Source organism: Oncorhynchus gorbuscha, linkage group LG12 (genome assembly GCF_021184085.1).
Source record: "Oncorhynchus gorbuscha isolate QuinsamMale2020 ecotype Even-year linkage group LG12, OgorEven_v1.0, whole genome shotgun sequence".
NCBI lineage: Eukaryota > Metazoa > Chordata > Actinopteri > Salmoniformes > Salmonidae > Oncorhynchus > Oncorhynchus gorbuscha.
The window spans coordinates 46,012,133-46,039,725 of record NC_060184.1 but is presented as its reverse complement, the minus strand read 5'-3'; the positions used below and the strand labels follow the sequence as shown (position 1 = coordinate 46,039,725).

Genomic DNA, 27,593 nt, shown 5'->3' with positions numbered 1-27,593 from the left:
ACTTGGCTCCCTAGGTCCACCCATGTCTGCGCCCTGCCCATTCATGAAAAATACATAGATTATGTCATAATTTATTTAAATTGACTGATTTCCTTATATGAATTGGAACTCGGTAAAATCGTTGAAGTATAATTTCCCACTGCATCATGACGCGCTACAGACAGCTCGTCATCCTTTGTGCCCTTTTCATTAAACCATTTGCATTAAGAGACTAATATTCCCTAACGGTTTACACATCTTGTGAAATATTTTAGTGGCCAGACAATGTGTGTGTCAACGGTAGAAGCGGTAATTTGATGACACTCCCTGCTAGTCGCAATTTTTTATAATATTTTATCTCTAGCAGAACCCCGCGCCTGCGCTTCTTGAAACGAACTAAGCTTCACCAGACCCCGCTCCATCCCCGAGACTGCGTCCCCTCCCCTACTGTGTCTACAGTTGCCGATGTACCAGTCTACCTAATGGGGGAGTGATCGAGTAGCCGTGTGGAAGTTGAGGAGTGAACACCGCACAGATCTTCAGGAACATTATTTCAGTTTGCTTGGGAGTGCACAGACTGGATCTCAGCAATGGAGAGAAAGGTAAGAGTTGTGCCCGCAGCACACTTTTTGTTGTATTGTCTTGACATCTGTTTTCTGTTATACTATGCTCACCCTGCATAGTGAGAATAATTTATTTTCCACCATTATAGAACTCCATTCCGCGCTGCCAAGCCCACGGCACCAGAAGGCATATTGCCAACCGGATTAGTGCGCACAGTAGTTTTCGACTGGGTCTAGTTTATTGTGTATCTGAAAATCTTTTCTTATGATGAATTGTTTAATCTACCCTTTCATTTCCATCTTTAATCCACGAAAAGCCTATGTTTGTATGTTATTGATTGACAATCCTGCCGCATGTAACCAAGTTGAAAATATGGGTGTATGTTTGCATCATCATTATACAGCAGGCCAGGCTATACAATAATTGCACCTCACCCCGCCTTAGACTCGCAACCCCGACTATAGGCAACACAGTGGCTACGTTCAGGTTTTTCAAGACTACTCACCCCTCCCTTGAACCTCCACCCCTCGCAGTTTTCAACCACTGCAGACACGGACGGCTTGTTAACCTTGACTTGTGTGAGAAGCAGACACTTGATTAGAAATAAGGTGAATGCACACTGTAGAGTCTACAGTGTAGACGGACAGACGAGACAACACTCCCCTTCTCTGTTTGACGCATTTAGAACAACAAACGTGTGAATTGACTCTCATTCACTGCTCTCTTCTGCCTGTGCCCTATAGTTATGAATTAGACTAGATGAAATTGACATGGACTTGAGCCTATTTGTTGTGTTGTATGACTATAATTCACACTTTACATCAAGTGTCCTAAAACCTATTTACATGGTAGCTACATTAATAGTTAGTTTGTAGGTTGTGTAATTATTCAACACACAAATAATTATATAATAAAAGCCGAATGCAGCCGTTTTTAAAACCAATATCAAATAATTTCCGGGTAACAATGAAGTGCCTTGCTGTAGTAGTTTTCATTAAAATTGCCAAAAAATGCTTTTTAACTCTACTATTTCTCAAAGCAAGAATTTCGCTAGGACTGTCTGAGAGGGGAAGAGAAAAGTGAAAACTATCTGTTATTGGCAGAGAGGTTTAGCACTATCTCTGTTATTGATTTATTAGCCAATTTACTGCATGGTGATGTCACCAGGCATGCCGAAACTCCTGCCCATGCAAACCACAACAGAAGGTCCTGTGTAGATTGTATTTTCAACCAGCACTGTTCAGACTTTCCTAGTTAAATAACAGTGTTAGTTTCATTAGCGGTTGTACAATATGATACAAAACACAGGAAAAACAGACTACTCTGGGCCTTTAACATAAGATTTGTAAACAAACCCCAATTGTGGCTTCACACCCACTCACTATGTAATTATTGTTTTAAGATGAGAATATTTAATTATCCTCATTTGCAAATGCTTGAAAGTGTGTATACCACAAACGGGCGACAGTTGTAAGTATTGAGTTTCACTGTACCTGACCTGCCTTTGTGATTTTGGGGAATTTAATGTAAAGTGGGACCACTATGGGTCAGTAAGCAGCCTTATTGAACCCACTGCTCTGAGAATTATCCCAAGCTTATTATCCAGTTATTTAGGGTTGTTGGATATATTTCTCAGCTGAAATGGTAGACCAATTTTCTTGGGGGGAGACGATATACTAGAACATATTTTCAACCTATATTTGCAAGTGGGTATCTTTGTCCTATTTGGATTGTGTTGGTTTAGTGATGTAAGGGGGTGGTAGTTCGGTAGGCCACAATAGACTGGAGTGAATGGAATGGTATCAAACACATGGAAACCACATGTTTGATATATTTGATACCATTCATTCCATTCCCGCCATTACTATGAGCCCGCCCTCCCCAATTAAGGTGCTACCAGCTGCCTCTGATGTGGGCCTTTCCTTTGCCTGTGGCTCAGTGGTGTTTGTAGAGACAGGGATGTGTGGAATGCACTATAGCATTCTGGCCTCCGAAGCCTTCTGCATCGATGCATAGCAGGATCTCATGAAAAGGGCATGAGCACAGAATCAAGCTCCTCTCTATATCTACTGTATTTTGGGGTCTTGATTAGTTGTAATGTTAATACTCACTGTGAGACTAGTGCTAGGAGTAGCTGTGTGAGATGTCGTACAAGTTTGGAGTGTTCAAAGCTGTCATTAATGCAACGGCTGTCTACTTTGAAGAAACTCGAGTATAAAATATATTTTGATTTGTGGAACACTTTTTTGGGGGGTTCCTACATGATTCCATATGTGTTATTTCCTAGTTGTGAGGTCTTCACTATTACTCTACAATGTAGAAAATAGTCAAAATAAAGACAAATCTTTGAATGGGTAAGTGTATCCAAACTTACTGTATGGCGCTTTCACTGGGTCTTTTAGCAAAACACTGTCAACTAGATCTCTGGCTCTGAATGTAGCGGTGGCATGTGTCCTATTTTGCTGAAAAGCATGTAAGTTAGAGGGCTATTTTTTATAAAGCTTTATAATTCACTATCCTTACATATTATGTATTATTAGAAACAACTTTTGTGGTCGTGATGAAGTTTTCAATCCAATGCATTTTGGTGATATGTATGCTCGGCTTTCCATTCTTCCCTTGTGCTTAGATTCCATCAAGACAAAAAACAACATTGGATTTCCATGCTTTAACCCGGTTGGAATGTGTGGCTTCTGTACTGTCCCTAGTGCAGAGTCAGCATTTCACCTTGCAATGTGTGAACTTATTGTGGAGCTGCTGAAAGGTTTTCATTGGAAAATTAGTTGCAGCGGCTAATGTGGCCTAAGAGTGGGAGGGCAAAAAACCTCACACCAAGGCAGCAGCATAAAGCACAAACTTTTGAAAGATGATTTAAGTTTGGTTTACGTGTTGTTGTCTATGTACAGAAGAGGCGTGGACGTTGTGGCGTGCGATGTCACTGTATAGGCATGACATGGCCCTCGAGAGTCAGCAGCAGTCATTGGTACAGACCAGTTTGTGGGCAGATCTTTTTTTTCATCCACCTAATGTTTAAGCCAAGGGCTGTGAGTAGGGTAAACTGATCCTATATCTGTAGCTGGGGGCAGCCTCTACCTAGAGCCCTGAGAGAGGGCGTCCGATGATCCACCCTGCTGCACCCTGTTGAAAGTCTGCAGAGAGAGATGAAGTCCCATTTGTATGCATGGGACTGTCACACCTCAAGAGGCCTGATGGAGTAGCGGCTCTTTTTGTCACTGTACTGGATGCTTGAACATTAATAGAATCGCTCCGCTCTACATTTCCCTCTCGCTCCGTCCCTCTTTCCCTCCATCCCTCCCTCCCTCTGCTCTGTTGAATCTCCCTCCCTAGCGGTAGACAGATGACCCATCATTCCAACAAGAGAGCGAGCTGGAGGATGAAAGTTTTGGTGGAGGGCCCGTAGTTTTATTTTAGCTCATGATTAATGGTTTGGCTTCACAGCAAAACTTCTTCAGAACATGGCTTTATGCTGTACTTGACTGTAAGTACAGGATTGGTAATATCTTAGCCCACTTTCTGTCATCCGGTTCAAGGCATTTCAGATTCTGCAATGACCTTGGATAGCATGGGTCTAGGTGCCTTTGCGAGTCTTTGAAGCTTTGCCATAGGCCCTCAGTTAATACTTTGACACATTTGGACCCCTCTCCCCAAATATTTGGTCACCCTATTGAATGGTCCATGGCTTTTGTGTTCAGGATTACTTGCAGGGAGAACTGGACAATGAGCACTTCCTTATTTGGCTGGCAAGGAAAGCCCTGGACATATGAAAGTAGGGCCAAGCTTTTGTTACCTAGGAAACGAGCTACAGTATTGGCTTGGTAGACTTGGACTTGATAAGAAATGCTAAACTCACTGAAAGTTTGAATGTACAGAAAAAAGAACATGCTAGAATAGTGTGCAAGTCGACGTAATACAATACAGTAGGGAGACTAGCTTGTTGGGTCTTTCCACCAATTAGGTGCCTTTTGAGAAGTGTAACCTAATTATAACATTCTTTCCATAAAGAGCAGAATCTCGAGAGGTTAAATACAAAAATGACTATAGTAAGTGCCTATTAAGTGAAAAAGATTAACCGTAACAGGGTTTGATCAGGTCAGTCAGCCATAAATCCCCTTGTGACAGGGTGAATGGAAGCTTGTTGTTTGCAACAGGGAGTGGCAATTGATTGCAAGAAATGCAATTGTTAAAGCATTTCTTTCCTGTCTAAATGTTTTCCACCACAAAACACCAGCAAATGGCCAAAAAGAGTAAAACCAGCTCAACTGCATTTACTCTATGATTTGACTATTAGATGTTCCAATGTTTCTTTTAACAAAAGTCTTACCGCACAGGATTACGTGGGTTAAAATCTTCCTAGAAGTGACAAAGGGTTGACGGAGGGACCGACTACTGAATTCTGGCACTTTAGCAAGCCTTTATTGATATAAAAATCAGATTTATTGAATTATCCATGTGGTCAATATTAAAGGGCACTAAATTTAATATAACTTGCTTTTCAAATCCAATATTGGTACACAATTTTTACCAAAAGGCACTTTTTTTAATGGAAGGACCCGGCTCCCATACTGTATGTATGTGGCATTTCTTTTCATTAGTCATTTTAGCAGACGCTCTTATCCAGAGCAATTTACAGGATCAATTAAGGTGAAGTGCCTTGCACATTGACAGTTCTTTTCACCTAGTGGGCTCGGGGATTCGAACATTTTGGTTACTGGCCCAACGCACTAAAGAGCAGGGCTACCGCACACAGAACTATCGTAGACAACCATGATGCTTCGGCCCGAAGACATGTATAAGTACAAGAAGGCCCGCTATGACCTCCGCAGAGTCATCGAACGAGCAAAAGGACAATATAGGAATAAGGTGGAATCATATTACACAGGCTCCAACATCTGTCACATGTGGCAGAGGCTACAGTCCATTACGGATTGCAGAGGAAGACCCAACCGTGATCTGCCCAACAATGCCTCTACCAGATGAACTCAATGCATTTTATGCACGCTTTGACAACAACAACAACATTGAGCCGGGTGTGTGGGCCGTCACCTACCCAGAGGACTGGGTGATCTTGCTTTCCGAGGCCGACGTGAGAAGGGCCTTTAATCAGGTCAACACCCGCAAGGCCGCGGGCCCCGATGGTATTCCAGGGTGCGTTCTCAGAGCATGCACAGAACAGCTGGCAGGCATATGTGCGGTAATTTTCAACATCTCCTTGTCCCAGTCTGTAATCCCCACATGTTTTAAGATGACCACAATCATCCCTGTTCTTAAGAACTATAAGGCTTCCTGACACTATGATTACTGCCCTGTAGCACTCACTTCTGTAATCATGAAGTGCTTTGAGAGGCTGGTTATGGCAGCGTCTCAAACAGAATGCGGTTCATTGACCACAGCTCAGCGTTCAACACCATTCTCCATTTTCTGGGTCTGAACACCTCAGCAACTGGATTCTGGACTTCCTGATGGGCCGAAACCAGGTGTTGGGGTTAGGCAACATCACCTCCACCACGCTGACCCTTAACACAGGGGCTCCACAGGGTGTGTGCTTAGTCCTCTCCTATACTCCCTGTTCACCCTCGACTGCATGGCCACGCACGACTCCAACACCATTATCAAGTTCGCTGATAACACGACTGTGGTAGGTCTGATCGCCGGTGACGATGAGTCAGGGTCAATGACCTGGCAGTGTAGTGTCGGAAGAACAACCTCAACGTCAGCAAGACCAAGGGGCTGATCGTGGACTACAGGAAATGGGCCATAGACTATTTTCTCTGCTGCCACACGGCAATAGGTACCGGTTCATCAAGTCTGACACCAACAGCCTCTTGAACAGCTTCTATCCCCAAACAATACAACTGACAAATAGCTAACAAAATAGCTACATGGACCGAGTTTACCTAGTATCTTTTCACTCACAAGCAGTGGTGGAAAAAGTAGTAAATTCTCATACTTGAGTAATAATATATGCCATTTAGCAGACACTTTTATCCAAAGCGACTTACAGTCATGTGTGCATACATTCTACGTATGGGTGGTCCCAGGGATCGAACCCACTACCCTGGCATTACAAGCGCCATGCTCTACCAACTGAGCTACAGAAGGACCACCCAGCTACAGAAGGACCAGTAATGTAAAGATACCTTAATAGAAAATATCACAAATAAAAGTCACCCAGTAAAATACTACTTGTGTAAAAGTAAAGATCCCTTAATAGAAAATGACTAAAGTAAAAGTACGTAAGAAGTATTCCTCTAAAAGTAAGTCAAAGTATTTGGTTTTAAATATACTTAAGTATCAAACAGGGATGAATGTGGTCACCCAGGTGTCCTTCATGATTTGCCCAAATGTGTTCAAGAACATAACATAAAGAAAACATACAAAAATGCTAAACGCTAATAAAAAAAATAAAAAGTTTACACACCCCCAGGAATGTCATACATTATGGATTGTTAGTACATTTTATGAAGGGAGGCTAACAGGAAACGCGACAAGAATGCTGATACAATGTCTCCACAGAAGTGAAATATTTAAGATAAGGGCCAAGTTAGCAGCCAACACTGATCTAATGTCATAAGTGAACAAACCACACACAAAGTTTAAAAAAAAAATATATATATATAAACACTATTTAAAATGACAGTATTTAGAACACAAGATTGTGCTGCTGGTCCCTAGTCCCAAGTCTCTTTCTGCTGTAAAGCACTTACCATCCTCTACTTGTAGGCTGGCTGGGTATTCATCCCTCTAGATGGCCGGGCGGGGGGTTGTTGTGGAGCCAGAGAGAGCAGTAGTCAGACTATGTGGGGGATGGAGGACTTGAATGTGGTCTCTTTGAAGTCAGTCTTTACCACTATTGAAGTTTTTTTCTATCAGTAAGAACTCAAGTTTATTACTTTGTTTTATTGAACCTTTATTTTACCAATACATCAAATAAACAACACATCTATAAACATATATTATATAGAGTGGAGAACACTGTGGTGAAGTGTGTGTGTGTACCAATTTTTTTTAAACATGTAATTAACCTTTATTTAACGAGGCAAGTCAGTTAAGAACAAATTCTTATTTACAAGGACGGCCTAGGAACAGTGGGTTAACTGCCTTGTTGATGATATGATAGAAAATAGTAGCAATCTGTATTTTCGAAAGCAGTCTCGTTCATATTTCACAACCTCCGCTGGCTTTTGGAGTTGGCCATACACGATAGAGCAAAAATAATAGGCCTAGACTTGATTTATTGCATGTTTCTGATCAGTGATAGATGAGCAAACAAATAAATGAGCTACACCACCTCCACATACTTATTTGCCCAGCCAGAGACCAATTAACCTTTACAGAAGAGATTCAGTGAAACAAAATCACATTAACTGATTATCAGACAAGTCACATGCTTTTGGTAGGGAGTAGGCTACTAAGCGAGAGAAGAGCAAAACAATTCACTTGTTAAGCTACATAACATGCAACATTTTGTAATCAGTGCTAATAGAGCCAACTTTTACTAAAGAAAGGGATGAGCAGCATACCCCTCAACTTAGTTAACATATAACGATTGGATAACTTTGGGCGTTTCAGTAAGCACAATACCTGTCGGAGTGTAAAGCGTGCCAATGCCTCTTCAGCATTACGGCTATGCAGACTGCCGGTTTTGTGTATAGGCAATATTTTTTCATAATGACATGGACAAGTTTGTTGGACAACAATAGAATGTTCATTCATGTTCATGATTTAATGGGTGCCAAAGCCGGTGAGATGAAAGGGTAAGTTTCTACCGAGGGGTTGGCTGGACTTTTAAACGCATTACTGCAATGATGACTGGGTTGGCTGGACTTTTAAACGCATTACTGCAATGATGACTGGGTTGGCTGGACTTTTAAGCGCATTACTGCAATGATGACTGGGTTGGCTGGACTTTTAAACGCATTACTGCAATGATGACTGGGTTGGCTGGGGGAAATAAAAGTACAGGCTTTGTTGCTGGAAATACCTTTCAGATAAAACATTTTTTAAAGTAAGCAAAAAGTTGCAGGGATGCTAAAGTTGCCGGTTTTTCTGACTGAGACGGCCTGTCTTGGTTCACCAAGGCTGACCTAGTTAAATGCAAACGCTCAGTGCTGCGCCACCGCCATGTCCCCCAGAGCCATGCATCCAGAAAGAGTGTGCAGCCAGACAGTGTGCAGTGCAGCAGAGTTGCAAATTAAAACCATCCAGATATGGCCAGTGGCAGCTGCATGGATTGATGCCGGCGGTAAGAGTGATTTGTAATTTGGTTTGAGTTCTGTTGATGGTGGGTGTGGTATTTGTCACATCTTTTCTAAGGCCAACCAGCACCGACGGAATGCAGTTTCTGTACAGTACACTCTCATAAAAATAGCTAATTAGTACCAGAAAAGGTTTCTTCATTTTGTCCCTGTCCTAGGGCAGTGGTCACCAGCCTTTTCTGAGTCGAAATGCAAGCCGAGATCTACCGCTCAGAATTGTTTCAACATGACTTAGAAAACAAACCTATGCAACATTAACCTATTAAAACAGTACTATAGCAATGATGTTTGTGCAGTTGGCTATAGTCCCAATACATTATCACTGCATATTGGCGTTGCTTGAATTGCCCTGCCAATGCATTGTTTTCTGGATCATTAAATCAAAAATATAATAATAATCATAAAAGATCAGTGAAAGTACAGTAAGTCACTAGCAGTTACTGGCTATTAATATATATAATAATAATAATATATGCCATTTAGCAGACGCTTTTATCCAAAGCGACTTACAGTCATGTGTGCATACATTCTACGTATGGGTGGTCCCGGGGATCGAACCCACTACCCTGGCGTTACAAGCGCCATGCTCTACCAACTGAGCTACAGAAGTTACTGGGAATTACTACAATAACTACCAGGCAACTAACTGCCATTAATTTATTGTGAAATGCACAGTAACCTCTTAAAACTGAATGTCTTTATTGTCACATGTTCTTACAAAATTGCAGAACTGACATTGTTAAGAGGTGCTCAACCTTTGAGAAGATATCCATCAACCACTCAAATTGGTACAACACTTCCACTGACGGTTGGAACAAATACACAAAATTCAGTAGCTTGTTATGTTTTTACCATACTTTCACTGCAACCAGTACCCTACCTTACAGAAAAATCACATGATTTCACATGAAATTTCAAATGTGAAATCATGTGTTTTTGGAACACTTCACGTGACCATGTTTTCAGGTGTAGTTTCTTGTTGTCACATGTTATTACATTAACTTCACATAAGATCACATGAGTACCATAAGGGCTGTAGAGTACCATCAAATTACAGGAACGTTTTAAGTGTCGCATTTCATGGCATAAAGGAAAACATGGTGTAGAGGGAAAGAACAGGATGGTTCTTCACAACCATCACAGCAGTAAAGAACCCTTCTGATATGCAAAATAAAATGGTTACACATATGCTCACCCCTGACAAAGAACCCATCAATAACCTTTTTTTGAGAGTGTACCTTTTGATGTAATATTCCATACGGTCAGACTCAGACAGTGCATGTCGAGCAACAATAGGTTTTGCAACATTTTAATGAGCATCTTTGGGTCTCAAGCACATGCAGCATCAGATCTGGATTGGGGAACCAACGTCAGTCCTGTCTGACCTGTTTGTTTCCAGTTAATTTCACCCCATTCCCTCCCCAATGTCCCATTTTGGTATGGTGAATTAACCCATATACTTTAATCATAGAATCAAGCAGTTTATTTTGTATACCTTCCACTGATGTTGTCTCTTCAGTTTTTCTAGATTTGGGTTATTTGGTAACCCAGTGCTGGGTAAATATTGGACAGAACACACGGTGGGTTATTTTGACCCAGCCATTTTTCTGTGAATAACCAACATGTTGGGATTATCCAAACAGATTCATTTAACCATTAGTTGGGTTTATATTGACTTTCAGGCTGGGTCTTTTTTAATTGAATCCATAGGTTTGTTTCAGGAGGCGTGGCTTATTAGGGGTGTGGCTTTCAGGTGGTCATTTTTGGCCACCCGTGAAAGTAAATTTAATTCCTGTTGATCATGTTAAGTTTGTATACTACAAATTTCTACATTCCTTTAATATTTTGTCACATTACATATTCTACCACTATATGTAAATAATAATGTTATACCATTTTTTACAAAGTGATAACTATCCCAACATTGGGATAAGCATAGGCTCTTAACTCATACACTTGTGTAAGCCTCATTAAACTACAAAAATGTTCAACCTTAACATTTGATTACAATACAACAGAACACATGTGCTGTAATGACATTTACTCTCACGGGAGCCCAAAAAACATCCTGAAAGCCATGCCCCGACTAAGCCACTCCTCCAGTGTTCTGATCTGACCCACTGTGTCATGCATCAACAACCCAACCTTGTATTTTTAAAGAAAACAACCCAACTAACTGACTCAATGCCTGCAACCCAGCAGTTAGGTCATCTAAACACAGCATTTTTTGGGAGTGTATCCTGGACTGGGAACAGTCTGATGAAAGGCCTCCTTCTGAACCTGGGATGTGTCCCAAATAAGCACCATATTCCAGTGCACTACTTTTGACCAGAGCCCAATGGGAATAGGGTTCCATTGGGACTCAACCGTGTCCTTGTTCTGTCTGCTCCCTCTTCCATCCGGCCTGGGCAGAATGGTGCTGAAGGATCAGGGCTAATGGGCTGGATAGCTTCATGCAGACTAGGCTACAGTACAGAGGGGGAAGGGAGTGGTGAGTAGTAGGGTTGCCAAATCAAATAAAATGTTATTTGTCACATACACATGGTTAGCAGATGTTAATGCGAGTGTAGCGAAATGCTTGTGCTTCTAGTTCCGACAATGCAGTAATAACCAACAAGTAATCTAACTAACAATTCCAAAACTACTGTCTTATACACAGTGTAAGGGGATAAAGAATATGTACATAAAGATATATGAATGAGTGATGGTACAGAGCAGCATAGGCAAGATACAGTAGATGGTATCGAGTACAGTATATACATATGAGTATATAAACAAAGTGGCAGAGTTAAAGTGGCTAGTAATACATGTATTACAAAGGATGCAGTAGATGATATAGAGTACAGTATATACGTATACATATGAGATGAATAATGTAGGGTATGTAACATTATATTAGGTAGCATTGTTTAAAGTGGCTAGTGATATATTTGACATCATTTCCCATCAATTCCCATTATTAAAGTGGCTGGAGTTGAGTCAGTGTCAGTGTGTTGGCAGCAGCCACTCAATGTTAGTGGTAGCTGTTTAACAATCTGATGGCCTTGAGATAGAAGCTGTTTTTCAGTCTCTCGGTCCCAGCTTTGATGCACCTGTACTGACCTCGCCTTCTGGATGATAGTGGGGTGAACAGGCAGTGGCTCGGGTGGTTGTTGTCCTTGATGATCTTTATGGCCTTCCTGTAACATTGGGTGGTGTAGGTGTCCTGGAGGGCAGGTAGTTTGCCCCCGGTGATGCGTTGTGCAGACCTCACTACCCTCTGGAGAGCCTTATGGTTGTGGGCGGAGCAGTTGCCGTACCAGGCGGTGATACAGCCCGCCAGCATGCTGTCGATTGTGCAACTGTAGAATTTTGTTAGTGCTTTTGGTGACAAGCCAAATTTCTTCAGCCTCCTAAGTTTGAAGAGGCGCTGCTGCGCCTTCACAATGCTGTCTGTGTGAGTGGACCAATTCAGTTTGTCTGTGATGTGTATGCCGAGGAACTTAAAACTTACTACCCTCTCCACTACTGTTCCATCGGTGTGGATAGGGGGGTGTTCCCTCTGCTGTTTCCTGAAGTCTACAATCATCTCCTTAGTTTTGTTGACGTTGAGTGTGAGGTTATTTTCCTGACACCACACTCCGAGGGCCCTCACCTCCTCCCTGTAGGCCGTCTCGTCGTTGTTGGTAATCAAGCCTACCACTGTTGTGTCGTCCACAAACTTGATGATTGAGTTGGAGGTGTGCGTGGCCACGCAGTCGTGGGTGAACAGGGAGTACAGGAGAAGGCTCAGAACGCACCCTTGTGGGGCCCCAGTGTTGAGGATCAGCGGGGTGGAGATGTTGTTGCCTACCCTCACCACCTGGGGGCAGCCCATCAGGAAGTCCAGTACCCAGTTGCACAGGGCGGGGTGGGTTAGGGCAGTGTACAGTGTGGTTGAGATTGCATCGTCTGTGGACCTATTTGGGCGGTAAGCAAATTGGAGTGGGTCTAGGGTGTCAGGTAGGGTGGAGGTGATATGGTCCTTGACTAGTCTCTCAAAGCACTTCATGATGACGGAAGTGAGTGCTAGTCGTTTAGCTCAGTTACCTTATCTTTCTTGGGAACAGGAACAATGGTGGCCCTCTTGAAGCATGTGGGAACAGCAGACTGGTATAGGGATTGATTGAATATGTCCGTAAACACACCGGCCAGCTGGTCTGCGCATGCTCTGAGGGCGCGGCTGGGGATGCTGTCTGGGCCTGCAGACTTGCGAGGGTTAACACGTTTAAATGTTTTACTCACCTCGGCTGCAGTGAAGGAGAGTCCGCATGTTTTCGTTGCAGGCCGTGTCAGTGGCACTGTATTGTCCTCAAAGCGGGCAAAAAAGTTATTTAGTCTGCCTGGGAGCAAGACATCCTGGTCCGTGACTGACTAGGCTGGTTTTCTTCTTGTAGTCCGTGATTGACTGTAGACCCTGCCACATACCTCTTGTGTCTGAGCCGTTGAATTGAGATTCTACTTTGTCTCTATACTGACGCTTAGCTTGTTTGATAGCCTTGCGGAGGGAATAGCTGCACTGTTTGTATTCGGTCATGTTACCAGTCACCTTGCCCTGATTTAAAAGCAGTGGTTCGCGCTTTCAGTTTCATGCGAATGCTGCCATCAATCCACGGTTTCTGGTTAGGGAATGTTTTAATCGTTGTTATGGGAACGACATCTTCAACGCACGTTCTAATGAACTCGCACACCGAATCACGTATTCGTCAATGTTGTTATCTGACGCAATATGAAACATATCCCAGTCCACGTGATGGAAGCAGTCTTGGAGTGTGGAATCAGCTTGGTCGGACCAGCGTTGGACAGACCTCAGCGTGGGAGCTTCTTGTTTTAGTTTCTGTCTGTAGGCAGGGATCAGCAAAATGGAGTCGTGGTCAGCTTTTCCGAAAGGAGGGCGGGGCAGGGCCTTATATGCGTCGCGGAAGTTAGAATAACAATGATCCAAGGTTTTTCCCGCCCTGGTTGCACAATCGATATGCTGATACAATTTAGGGAGTCTTGTTTTCAGATTGGCCTTGTTAAAATCCTCAGCTACAATGAACGCAGCCTCAGGATGTATGGATTCCAGTTTGCAAAGAGTCAAATAAAGTTCGTTCAGAGCCATCGATGTGTCTGCTTGGGGGGGAATATATATACGGCTGTGATTATAATCGAAGATAATTCTCTTGGTAGATAATGCGGTTGACATTTGATTGTGAGGAATTCTAAATCAGGTGAACAGAAGGATTTGAGTTTCTGTGTGTGTTTCTGTGTATGTTTCTGTGATCACACCACGTCTTGTTAGCCATAAGGCATACGCCAGTGCATATTCAGAGTATTCCCAACACTATTTTTCTTAGATGAGACACCTGGCTGGGTCTGGTACATTCATGATGGCTGACTATGATTCTGCATTTCACTGTGGATCACTGTACTGGGCTAATCCAGCAACACAGTGCTGCTCTGAGGTCCTGTAGGGGAGGGGATGGGTGGAACCGGACGGTTGCGTCCCATGGGACCTGGTCAAAAGTAGGGCACAGTATAAGAATGGGATGCACCTGACTTCTGAACTTTAGCCATGTCTCCTTCTATAGCTACTGTATCTCTCCACTATGGGCTCTACTGTGGCCTATGCAGAGCCGGATATGTGGTTTCACTCAACACCCATCTCAAGTTTAGGCTTGAAGTAGTCTACATTGGCACTAAACCAACAGCTACTGTAACAGTTAAAATAAAGCGACTGCAATATTTTCACATTGTCCCAGTTTCTCATTGGCTCCAGTTTAAGTCCCTACCTGTAACGGGAAGGTAGAACAAGTGGTTGCTATGGTGACAGCAAACAGGAAATGCCCTCGGGTATTGTCCAGAAGCCTTCCTGCAGTGTGTTGAGTGTTGCTGCCCGCCTAAGGCTGCAAGGAAACTCAGCTCATTGTGAGGCTGCGGACAGAGTCTCCATCCACTCTCACAATGTTCCCTTTCAGTGCAAGGGGGCAACTGCCAAGGAGCTCAACCGTAAATGCTCTCTGGATAAAGATGCTTTGTTCCAAATAATTCCTGTGGCAACCAAGGTCTTATTCTAAACTAGTCCCAAATCTGTAATAGGTCAGGTCCTGAAACCACCCCTGGAATGATGATTTGCTAGACTTTTATACTGGGTATCAATGCATGCAATCATTCACCTGTTAATAGTATTAGGCATATGCTTACTCTGCATAGAATGATACTTTTCCTGCATGTCATCAAGCTTTTTTCCTAATGGAGTTTGATATTATATATTCTATTACTATCCTACTACCTATGACTACTTTATGCTAATATATAATATTCTCTTACTATGCAAGTATTTTCTGTGCAACTTGAATTCCAGTTTGTACCAGTCTGACTATTACAAATCTGCTGCTACAGACTTTATTCCATACAATTCTTCCTGTCCCCTCGGTCAGTTCCCCCTCTCGCACCCCAAATGTGACGATAACATGAAGGAGTTTGTGTGTACTCTAATTCTGTGTATGTGAAGGGAGCACCATACTGTAAAACAAGTGTCAGCACTTTCTGGAATACATATTTTATGTTCCCACTATTTCTACATCTGACACCTTTCTCTCATTCTCCTTTCTTTCTCTCTTCTCATTGTCGCCTTTTCTCTAGTGAATGCTTGGAGAATGTAGACAAAGCGGGTGTATTGAGAGACTGTCTTTGGCCAGACTGTGTATGGATTTCCCCGTTTCTTTGATCAGTTTATTGTTACCGTGCTACAAAGGCACAAAGAGCAGCGCTGTCAAGTAAAATCAGTCGTTATTCAGCGAGTTGGCATTGGCGTCACGGAAATCACATTTAGTTTATGGCTGCATACTGGAAGCCAGGACTTTTATAGTTGTGAATAGATTACGATAGATTTGGAACAATTTCATTCTAGCCTGTTCAATTTTGAATATTTATCAACCAGATATAGCCTGTTGGATATGTTCTATGTTTAGACTGGGATTTTGACAATGTCGTCATTGATGACCCCTCGCAGTATGACTAATTGATTATACTGTGCTGCCGTATGCTCAACGTGGTCTTCTGTGTGCTCAGTGTCTCTCTCTAGTGTTTACACAAGAATAGAGTGGTGAGGAAGCCGTGTCCGGAAGCGACTTCACCATTCACATTCTGGATTCAAGTTCTCAAACATTGTTTTTAAGCTTTGTTTTAATATTGACAGTTGCAGCTGATTTCAGGATTATAATATTTATTCAAGCTCTCCTTATGTGTCATTCGTATGTATTCGTTGCAGTCTCTGAATTGTTTTAAGCAAACTTTTTTTTTTCTCCCGCCAGCTCCTGATAAAGGGCGTCGTGACAACTTTATACCAGTTGTAGGTTTGCTATTTAGAGAGTCAGTCATTACGGAGACGTCTGTTTCCACCTGGAAACTACTTTGGGGCATTACATAAATTAGCTCGGAGAAGGTTTAAACTGCATTCTAATGTTTACTTTGCTTAAAGAAAACGGTATCAAGCGAAGTTTTTTTAAATGTATGCTCACGTATTGGGTCTCGGGGGCTGCCCGAGTGGAAATGTGAAATGGAAGTTATGGAACTCCCTTGCATGGTTCTTTCAATGGGGAAAAGTTCGCAATGAAACTGACATTAAATGTGGAGAAATTATACATTTGCCTCTGTTGGCCATCAAGTAGCCTATTAATGTGTATGCCATTGTAGGCAACCATTTGATACAATAAACATGTTATATATCCCACGGTTGGGATAGTGTTCTTCGGCTTGCAAGCCCTTTCTCCTCCAAACATAACGATGGTCATTATGGCCAAACAGTTCTATTTGTGTTTCATCAGACCAGAGGGCATTTCTCCAAAAAGTATGATCTTTGTCCCCATGTGCAGTTGCAAACCGTAGTCTGGCTTTTTTAATGGCGGTTTTGGAGCAGTGGCTTCTTCCTTGCTGAGCGACCTTTCAGGTTATGTTGATATAGGACTTCTTTTACTGTGGATATAGATACTTTTGTACCCGTTTCCTCCAGCATCTTCACAAGGTCCTTTGCTGCTGTTCTAGGACTGATTTGCACTTTTCGCACCAAAGTATGTTCATCTCTAGGAGACAGAACGCGTATCCTGAGTGGTATGACTGCTGCGTCGTCCCATGGTGTTTATACTTGCGTACTATTGTTTGTACAAATGAACGTGGTATATTCAGGCATTTGGAAATTGCATCAGACTTGTAGAGATCTACAATTTCTTTTCTGAAGTCTTGGCTGATTTCTTTTGATTTTCCCATGATGTCAAGCAAAGAGGCACTGAGTTTGATGGTAGTCCTTGAAATACAACCACAGGTACACCTCCAATTGACTCAAATGATGTCAATTAACCTGTCAGAAGCTTCTCAAGCCATGGCATTATTTTCTGGAATTTTCCAAGCTGTTTAAAGGCACATTCAACTTGGTGTATGTAAATGTCTGACCCACTGGAATTGTGATAGATTATTTCACTGTCTGTAAACATTTGTTGGAAAAATTATTTGTCATGCACAAAGTAGATGTCCTAACCGACTTGCCAAAACTGTAGTTTGTTAACAAGAAATGTGTGGAGTGGTTCAAAAACGAGTTTTAATGACTCCAGCCTAAGTATGTAAACTTCCGACTTCAAATGTAGGTACGTGGTTGCAAAGGGCATCAGTGTCTTAACAGCGCAATTTGCCAAGGAAAGAAACTCTGAGCACAGCTCTATCCAGAAATCTGGCAGTGGCTTCTGATTTTAAATTCAATTAAAATTCAAGAACTGCTTGTCGCAATTTAGATGAGACTCTCTTGTTCAGATATCAGTAAGTGGACTGGAGGCAGGGCATGAAAGGGATAACGAATCCAGCTGTTTCTGTCATCAGTTCCGGGAAAGTACCTGCGTAATTGTGCACCCAACTCAGGTGCTTCGCTATATTTCATTTGACATTGTCTGTAAGCTTGAGTTCATTTGCACACAAAAAATCATACAATGACGGAAAGATCTGTGTGTTCTTGTTAATGCCTCAATTTTTTTCCGCACATTGAATATAGTTGAGTCCCTGTAATCCTAGATCATTCAGGCAAGAAAAAACATCACCCAGATAGGCCAGTCATGTGAGAAACTCGTCATCATGCAAGTGATCAGACAAGTGAAAATTATGGTCAGTAAAGAAAACTTTAAGCTCGTCTCTCAATTCATAAAAACGTGTCAATAATTTGCCCCTTGATAACCTGTGCACTTCTGTATGTTGTAAAAGCGTTACATGGTCGCTGCCCATATCATTGCATAATGCAGAAAATACACGAGTTCAGGGGCCTTGTTTTAACAAAGTTAACCATTTTCACTGTAGTGTCCAAAAGGGGGATGAATCATTTTGCAATACACTGTAAATGGAATAATACTCTTATTGCAATGTGGATGGCTTATAAAGAGCCTTTGGTTGTACATAGACTACACTATGTTGTTGCCAGGGAACAACACCCTCTTCGAAGAAGTAGGAGGTGAAGATCTCCTGCACAGATTGCCTTCTCTCTTGCTGCGTTGTTGGACCCCATCCTTGAAACATTCTGCAGAGCAGCAGACTTCTCCTCTGGCACATGGTGGTGAGCTGCAGATCCCCACCTGGTCCTCGTGTCCATCCTCGTGACATTTATTAAGGACACAGGTAGCCTTCACGCACCTGAATTCTTGGACTGCCTCTAGGAGGCAGTCCCAGATGGCCCTGGGCAACCAACCGCACAGTGCCCTACTACACGGTAACTGTAGGCAATCATTTTGAAGGAATCTCCAGTTACAATGTAGGAATATGGAAGATAATGTCATTATTAGACTTTTACATCACCAGGTCAATGTGGATTACTAAAGTATAATATCCCTTAAAACAAATCATGATAACATTGGATAGATGGATAGATGCATGTGACAATAGCGGGATCATATCAAGGATAGCATACCAAATGAATACATAAATACCGCTTGATGAGTTGATCATTTGAATCGGCTGTGTAGGTCGAAGGCAAAAACAAAAAGGTGCCCTATCCAGAATAGCCTACTCTCTCACTTTGACAGTTGGGGCTACTATCCTTCACCCTCCTCCATCGCTGTTGGCTAGCTATCTACAAATGCATTTGTAGTTTTTACAATGATCAATACATCAAGAAAGCTAGCTAATATGAAGTTAGGTAGCTGGTGATATTTAATTAACTTAGCTAGCTATCTATACAGCACGTAAAATTGGCTAGATGGTTAGCTAGCTAGCAGCTCATTTGAGTTATCCTGCACTGTAGCTAGTTAGCTAATAGTACATAGTTGTTTTTTTTACACTTTCTAAATGTATTTACTTACTTGGTTCCGACCTTGAATATGTGGACATCTATAAGTACCTAGGTGTCTGGCTAGACTGTAAACTCTCCTTCCAGACTCATATCAAACATCTCTAATCTAAAATCAAATCTAGAGTCTGCTTTCTATTCCGCAACAAAGCCTCCTTCACTCACGCCGCCAAACTTACCCTAGTAAAACTGACTATCCTACTGATCCTCGACTTCGGCGATGTCATCTACAAAATAGCTTCCAATACTCTACTCAGCAAACTGGATGCAGTTTATCACAGTGCCATCCGTTTGTTAGTAAATAGTAAAGCACCTTATACCACCCACCACTACGACATGTATGCTCTAGTCGGCTGGCCCTCGCTACATATTCGTCACCAGACCCACTGGCTCCAGGTCATCTACAAGTCCATGCTAGGTAAAGCTCCGCCTTATCTCAGTTCACTGGTCACGATGGCAACACCCACCTGGAGCACGCGCTCCAGCAGGTGTATCTCACTGATCATCCCTAAAGCCAACACCTCATTTGGCCGCCTTTCGTTCCAGTTCTCTGCTGCCTGTGACTGGAACGAATTGCAAAAATCGCTGAAGTTGGAGACTTCTCTCCCTCACCAACTTCAAACATCTGCTATCTGAGCAGCTAACCAATCGCTGCAGCTGTACATAGTCTATCGGTAAATAGCCCACCCATTTTTACCTACCTCATCCCCATACTGTTTTTATTGATTTACTTTTCTGCTCTTTTGCACACCTATATCTACCTGTACATGACCACCTGATCATATCACTCCAGTGTTAATCTGTAAAAATGTAATTATTCGCCTACCTCATGCCTTTTGCACACAATGTATATAGACTTTCTTTCTTTTTTTTTCTACTGTGTTATTTACTTTACTCCATGTGTTGTCTGTTCACACTGCTATGCTTTATCTTGGCCAGGTCGCAGTTGCAAATGAGAACTTGTTCTCAACTAGCCTACCTGGTTAAATAAAGGTGAAATAAAATTTAAAAAAATAAAACTTGAGTAGGTTCTCCCAGCCATGTGGACGATTGGCAACAGGGCAGCAAAGTGTGTTTGTCACCAGAGCGTTTTAGAACATATTACTATTTACCTGTGAATAAATTCATGAAATGGAGAATGGATTAAACTATTTACCCATTTAATAACATACTAACTTGCTATGCTGAATTATTGACGCACAATTGAACGTGCTGCTGTATGCTGCCAGCACGCCCACAAGTGAACCACTCTGGGCTGCATGTGGCAATTTACCACGTGGTAGTGTACAGGAAACACAACTTTTTCTCTGCCTCCCACTCCATGGTCGCACCTCCAAATGGTCCCGCCATCTCCGCTTCTCACCGTTTTCCCCGGTTTGTAGTCGTAACATCTGGCACATAATAACCGCACAATTGCCCGAAAATAGATTATCATTATTTTCTTTATGTTCATCCAAGTGTTTCTTGCTCAGAGATTTCAAGATCCCTTGTCCAACTTTCATCACTCAAACTCACGTGTTGGATTTATCTATAGATATGTACATGCACAAAGTGGATTTATTTAAGCAATAAGGCCGGAGGAGATGTGGTATATGGCCAATGTACTACGGCTAAGGACTGTTCATAGGCACGACGCAAGGCCATGGTATATTGGTAATATACCACAAACCGCCGAGGTGCCTTATTGCTATTATAAACTGGTTTCCAGCGTAATTAGAGCAGTAAAAATAAACGTTTTGTCGTACCTCTGGTATATGGTCTCATATCACGGCTCTCAGCCAATCAGCATTCAGGACTCGACCCACCCAGTTTATAATTACAATTTTAAACCTGGTTCGAGCCCTGAATGCTGATTGTCTGAAAGTCATGGTATATTAGACCATGCTTTGTATTTTAATTTGATTGAACCTTTATTTTACTAGACAAGTCAGTTAAGAACAGAGTGATGCAGAGTTCAATCTTGGTTTCCTCAGACCAGAGAATCTTGTTTCTCATGGTCTGAGAGTCCTTTAGGTGCCTTTTGGCAAACTCCAAGCAGGCTGTCGTGTGCTTTTTACTGAGTGGCTTCAGTCTTGCCACTCTACCATAAATGCCTGATTGGTGGGATGGGAGAAACCTTTTGGAAGGTTCTCCCATCTCCATAGAGGAACTCTGGAGCTCTGTCAGCGTGACCATTGGGTTCTTGGTAACCTCCCTGACCAATGCCCTTCTCCCCCGATTGCTCATTTGTGACTGGGCGGCCAGCTCTAGGAGGAGTCTTGGTGGTTCCAAACTTCTTCCATTTAAGAATGATGGGAGGCCACTGTGTTCTTGGGGACCTTCAATGCTGCAGAAATGTTTTGGTACCCTTCCTGAGATCTGTGCCTCGACAGAGGGAATAAAATATTTAAATTAAATAAATGGTTATATAGATTTTTAAGGTTACAAGTCTCTGTATTAATCTGTCTGTGTTGGCAATATCACTGCATACCCATAGCCAAGTGGAGAGAGGATGCCCCTTATCACAGTTCCCAAATGTCCAGCTAATCCTACGCCGGCGGATCTCAAAACTGAGCATGGAGCCACGTTAAGTAGCAATGATATCCTTCGCCACCGTTGTCTTACGTCATGACATGGCTCCAAACAGTCATGACTATTCAATAAATAATTTAATGTTTATTTTCAGCTAATTTCTTAGTTAAGTTATATAACTTAAGGTATATAACTAACAGAGGTTTGAAGTTGAGGGTGCATTATTTATAAAGTTGGGCAATGAGGATGAAAACTAGCATACAGTGCATTCGGAAAGTTACAGCGTTATTCTAAAATGGATTGAATAAATGTTTTTCCACATCAATCCTGAGTGGCCCTGCCAGAGCCCGGACTTGAACCTGATCGAACATCTCTGGAGACACCTGAAAATAGCTGTGCAGCGACGCTCCTCATCCAACCTGACAGAGCTTGAGAGGATCTGCAGGGAAGAATGGGAGAAACTCAGCAAATACAGGGGTGCCAAGCTTGTAGCGTCATACCCAAGAAGACTTGAGGCTGTAATCTCTGCCAAAGGTGCTTCAACAAAGTACTGAGTAAAGGTTCTGAATACTTATTTAAATGTCATTTCTGTTTTTTTTTTTTTACTTTTTCATTAGACTGATGGGGAAAAAAACACAATTTAATCAATTTTAGAATAAGGCTGTAACATAACAAAATGTGGAAAAAGTGAAGGGATCTGAATACTTTCCCAATGCATTGTATTTGTTGATTAAATCTGACTTTCTGAATATAATGAGTAATCCAGGAATGTCATAAGTTTATTGACACAAGAAAACTCAAGAAAACATCAACTCTGCAGATCGCAGTTATTACAGTGAATGGCTAAATGACTTCCGGACACTAAGGGTCCGCGGAGCCCCTCCCCGCCACTCTATTGTGTCTGTGTGACCATTCAATCAGACCGATACTGTAGGAAAGGTGGTTCGGTTTAGGAACAATAATTCCTTGTGCTCCTTCGTCATTGCACTAAAGGGGCAATCTAGGATTCAATTTCAACTAATTTGAAAGTCCAAAAATGGATGTTCCCTTTTTTTAAATGTCAAAAAGGAGAAAGACTGTGGAAATAGATTATTCATGACTGGGTCTAGTATATTTCCACATCACACTGCATCAGTCAGTGAGGGAGGGTTACTTTTTCATTTAAGCAGACTGCGTCTATTCCCCTCCTAGACAGGGGTGTCTGCTCACCAGTATGTGCCTCCTCTGCTGGCAATTGATAGTACTTTTGCTCCCTGCAAGCACTTACCCCAGGGTAGCCCCTCCCCTCTATGTGCAACAGAATGGGATATGACCATTTTAGTGAAATTGGTAGGACTATTGGTGAGGAAGACAGCGGGGGTCCAGCAAGGGGTACTCCTGCGCACAAGCCGACAATGCCTGTTCCTGAACTGTTGGATCCCTTTGTTATCTTTTGACGCCCACGTGCTGTTGCTGGAGAAACAAGGACACCGTTTCTCTCTGGCTCTGCTTGTTTTAAGGTCTATTTATTTGGTGCTTGCTTGACCTTACACCAGAACAAATTCATATTTGTATTATATTATTTTAGATCAGATCATTTTAGATGTTTCTATTCTACTGTATATCTAGTTGGAAATGAAAGACATGCATAATATAAGTAACATAATCACTACAACACAGATTTTTCATGCACAATAAAAAATAAATCCATCTTTTAAGGGGACAAAGGATGGAGTCAACCGTAAGACCACAATATCTATGGGGCTTAGCAGCACATACTGTATATTCTGTAGATCACAGGGACAAGAGGCACCTCACCCATCTCAACAGTAGGTGTCGCCACCAAGAAGGGGGAAAAAACACATTTTAAAACCGGGATGAGGACAGAGCACACTGTCCAATAGATGGATTACATTTATTGAATGGCTCAAAGACCAAACAATAACTGGAAAAGATGACATTTTTTTAATAATTTGAAACCATTAGCTCCACACCCTTTCATTTGACCTGTCCTGTGAAACCATTAGCTCCACACCCTTTAATTTGACCTGTCCTGTGATACCATTAGCTCCACACCCTTTAATTTGACCTGTCCTATGAAACCATTAGCTCCACACCCTTTCATTTGACCTATCCTATGATTCTGTTTGCTATTATTTTGAACCTGTTTCCCAGTTTCCTCTAGCTAGTTGTGAATTTGCGCTGGGTGCCACTACTCCCTCATTAGGGGTCAGTCACTCCAGGGAAAGCTGAGGAATCGTGACCTTTGACCTAGACATTTACAGGCCCACATACCAGCTGGCCATTGGCTACAATAACTGAACAGTACTGCCGTCCCCTTGCTCAAGAAAGTCTCCCTCGCTTGCCAGAGCACTCAAGTCTAAGCTCCGAGTGCAGAGTGTGGGGAAGTGGGAACTCGATTACCCTCAATACAGACAGTATTCCCTTCCCCTGGTGTTGTCCCATGTACCCCCCCCCCCCCTCTGCCATTTCAATAGAAACACCTTGTATCAAATCCATTTTGGAGGAGATATACCACAGAGAGCTTTGGGGTAGACGTATGTCTATTTTTCTGTCAGTTTTTGTTTTTACATTTACATTTAAGTCATTTAGCAGACGCTCTTATCCAGAGCGACTTACAAATTGGTGCATTCACCTTATGACATCCAGTGGAACAGCCACTTTACAATAGTGCATCTAAATCTTTTAAGGGGGGGGTAGAAGGATTACTTTATCCTATCCTAGGTATTCCTTAAAGAGGTGGGGATCCTCAACATACCTCTTGGTAAGATATACCTCTGACAAGCTGAAGCCCAGCCTGCAGTATTGAGTAAACACAGCAGGTTTCCCAGAGTAACTAGAGTGTAGCCTTGACCTCTGATCATTCTCCTGCCTCACCTGGTGGCAATGCACTGGATCTTACCTCAGTGTTGTATAGCACCCATCTCTATTGACAGGCAAAATATTTCTATACTTGCTCAATTACAGTACATAGGGCCAAATCCTCACATGAACACACGTACACATCTTGAACTTTCAGGTAAGCTATGTGCTGCAGATGAGTTATGTTCAAGTATGTCAAGGTGGGTTTTAGATGATAATGTATGTTCAATCACACCGTGGTTGACTGAATTTCAGTTGAAGGACAGAACCTGAGAGAAAAAAAACACAAAGGGCTAAAAAGACGAGGTGATGACAAAGGGACATGACCACTGGCTTGGTCACAACACCAAACACGGATGTAAATCATTTCACCCCATCTTCTGGAGACCATTACGAGCCAAATACGGTGTAGTATAACTATAGGACTCATGAAGTAAGATTAAATGGGTTAGTGGAGTTTCAGTGAGATCATTCAACAGAACTGAGCAGTATTTTATGGTCAGCAATGGCCGTTTCATAACAGGGCTACTTTCAGCTCTGACATCAAGTGTAGTATACATAAGTCAAACATAGGACCACCTGTTTAAATACTACAGACAGTAGATGGCAATGCTGCTTCTCTTCATCCTCTAACAGTCTCACAACACTGGCGAAGAGGTGAGATAAGCACAGAGATTACATTTCAGAAACCTAAAATTGACCTTACTCAAGTCAAAAACCCACCTTAAACTTTGGGGGGGAAAGTTGAACAATTATGAACAGAGCATACATTGTGGTTAAAGGCTTTATGACAAGGAAGACTCACAAATATTGTCCACCTTTGACTGTACAGATTTACAGATGGAATTCTTTAAAAGGACAAAGGGTCTGTTTAAATTAGGGATTTGTTGGAATTGTTCCAATCCTTGTCCCGTCTGGCTGAGTTGGTAGAACATGGCGCTAGCAATGCCAGGGTTGTGTGTTGCATTCCCATGGGAGACCAGTATGGCAACAAACAAACAAAAAGTATGAAAATGTATGCAAGTTGCTCTGGGTATTGTTCCCTCCTATCTCTAACCCACCAGTGCCACTACCATTTCTCACCTTGGCCACGTATCACAGAGCTGCTGGCGACAATCCTAACAACTGGCATGTGTCATAAGCCTTTGATCCTGCTCAACTTCACAACCCTTTGTCCTTTTAAATCAACTCATTAATATTTCACTCCCTTGTTTGGTCAGTCAGAGGGGGGAGAGAGAGAGAGGAAGAGGGGGAGGAGGATTCTGTGAATCAGTATAATGACCGGCGGCCATGTCTGCAACAGACAGGTCTCTCTCCACGATTTAGTAACCCGACCAATAGACTGCCTCGCTCTCTCTTTCTCTCCAAGGTCCCAAAAAACACACGCAGTCACACCCACGTGCATGCAGACATGGCAGGTTGACGTTTGTCATGAATCTTGCCCTGGAGGCAGAACTGAGCCATTTCCGCTAGATGGACCAGCTTAAAAATGAATGAAAACAAAAATGATATATTTTTGGGCTTAATTTAATGTCAGCATTCAAATATAATCAAATTGCATTGGTCACATACACATGGTTAGCAGATGTTATTGCGAGTGTAGCGGAACGCTTGCATTAGTGTTAGCAGTGTGGTTAATGTTAGGGTTCAAATCAAATTTGATTTGATTTGACATGCGTCGAATACAACAGACCTTACAGTGAAATGCTTACTTACAAGGATGTGAGACCAGATGCTTCTGGAAGTGGTGTTGGAGGGCCAGTAGGAGGCACACTGGTCCCTACAAAAGATCCCAATGCCCTAGCGTAGTGATTGTGGACATTGCCCTGGATGGGACGTTAAACTGGTGTGCTGACTCTCTGTGGTCACTAAAGATCCCAAGGCACTTATTGTTAGAGTAGGGTTGTTAACCCTGGTGTCCTGGCTGAATTTCCAACCTGGCCCTCATACCATCATGGCCACCTCATTGTCTAGGGGAGTGGTATTACAACTTTTTTAGTGGGGATCCCATTTTTTTTCCACCAGAATGTCTTGCGATCCCATCCCACCCCAAATCTAATGACAACCTTAAAATCTGTACATTTTAGATTTTAAACAAATAACCTTCAATTCATTGCATTTTCTTATCTTACCAAAATGAAAAGAAACCAATAAATACAATTTTTCAAATTACCTTTCTCAAAAATGTTTCTATAGAAGAGCACGACATAGCAAATAGGGTGCCATTTAGGACATGGTCATTGAAAGACAGGAAGTGAAGGTGTTCTGAACAAGGCCCTCTCCAATTGTGAAGTGGGCTTTGGAGGAGATTAGTTGGCTCATTAGACACAGTGTTGCACACAGTTGTGTCCAACCAGGAACTGTTCTCTGAATCTTTGCCTCGCTGACCAATGACAGTACTATGCCATATAAATATGATAGGTTGTATAGCGTGATAAGTGTGTATCGATGGCAAATGTATTTTCAGCTACATTTGATCCTGTTACTTGAGAGACACGGGTTGTAGTGATTGTAGGTTTGATACTTCACTCTTGTTTGTGTATTAATATTCAGTGTGGCCCCTTTAAGAGCCGCGTGTCCTTTTTTTTGAGAATGAGTTGTGTGCTGCGCTGAAGGGGCTGACCATGGCCTCTGGGTTCGTCACTAGGAGGTGGGAATGTCTGAGACTAACCTCCCCAGTCCCCTTGCTCAAACAACCAGGCACAGGCAGCCAGTCACACCGCATGCCCGTATCTACCAATGGAATGGAATGCAACAGCTGTGGCAGGGGGCCGCCAGGGGTGGGCCGGCTCAAACCCCCCTGCCGGGGCCCCCACTCCCCCTCTCCGCAGGGCTTCTACTCCTGAAAGGCAGCTCAACTAAAAAGTGTGCTCTGAGACAGAGTGGGCGCCTCGACAGGGGCTGCACTGCAAAAACACAGAGGGGGGGGAAGAGGGTTGAGAGAGAACGAAGGGGAGCGAGAGAGTCGGGGACGGCGCTAGAAAAGGAGAGCACAAAGAGGAGGAAAGTGAAGCGAGGGAGGGGATTTGAAAGCTCGGGTGAAGGGGAAGAGAGGGAGAGGGAAAGACAAAAGAAAGCGA

At 42.6% G+C, this 27,593-nt stretch overlaps 1 protein-coding gene across 9 annotated transcripts in view; it reads left to right on the top strand.

The window, feature by feature from the left end:
* Positions 1-199: 199 nt before the first annotated feature.
* The window catches only part of LOC123991066 (SWI/SNF-related matrix-associated actin-dependent regulator of chromatin subfamily D member 3), a 72,714-nt gene continuing 45,320 nt past the window's right edge, over positions 200-27,593 (top strand). For 2 of the 9 annotated variants that reach the window (XM_046292231.1, XM_046292230.1), the window contains exon 1: positions 27,277-27,593. This exon is cut by the window's right edge and continues 121 nt beyond it. Coding sequence is in view for 1 of the 9 variants with exons in the window: in XM_046292234.1 (XP_046148190.1) it covers positions 570-581 (12 nt within the window). In the remaining 8 variants the exon portion in view is untranslated. Of the gene's footprint in view, positions 582-27,276 lie in introns of those variants that run through there. The other 7 variants (XM_046292235.1, XM_046292233.1, XM_046292234.1 and 4 more) reach the window with 6 other exon arrangements.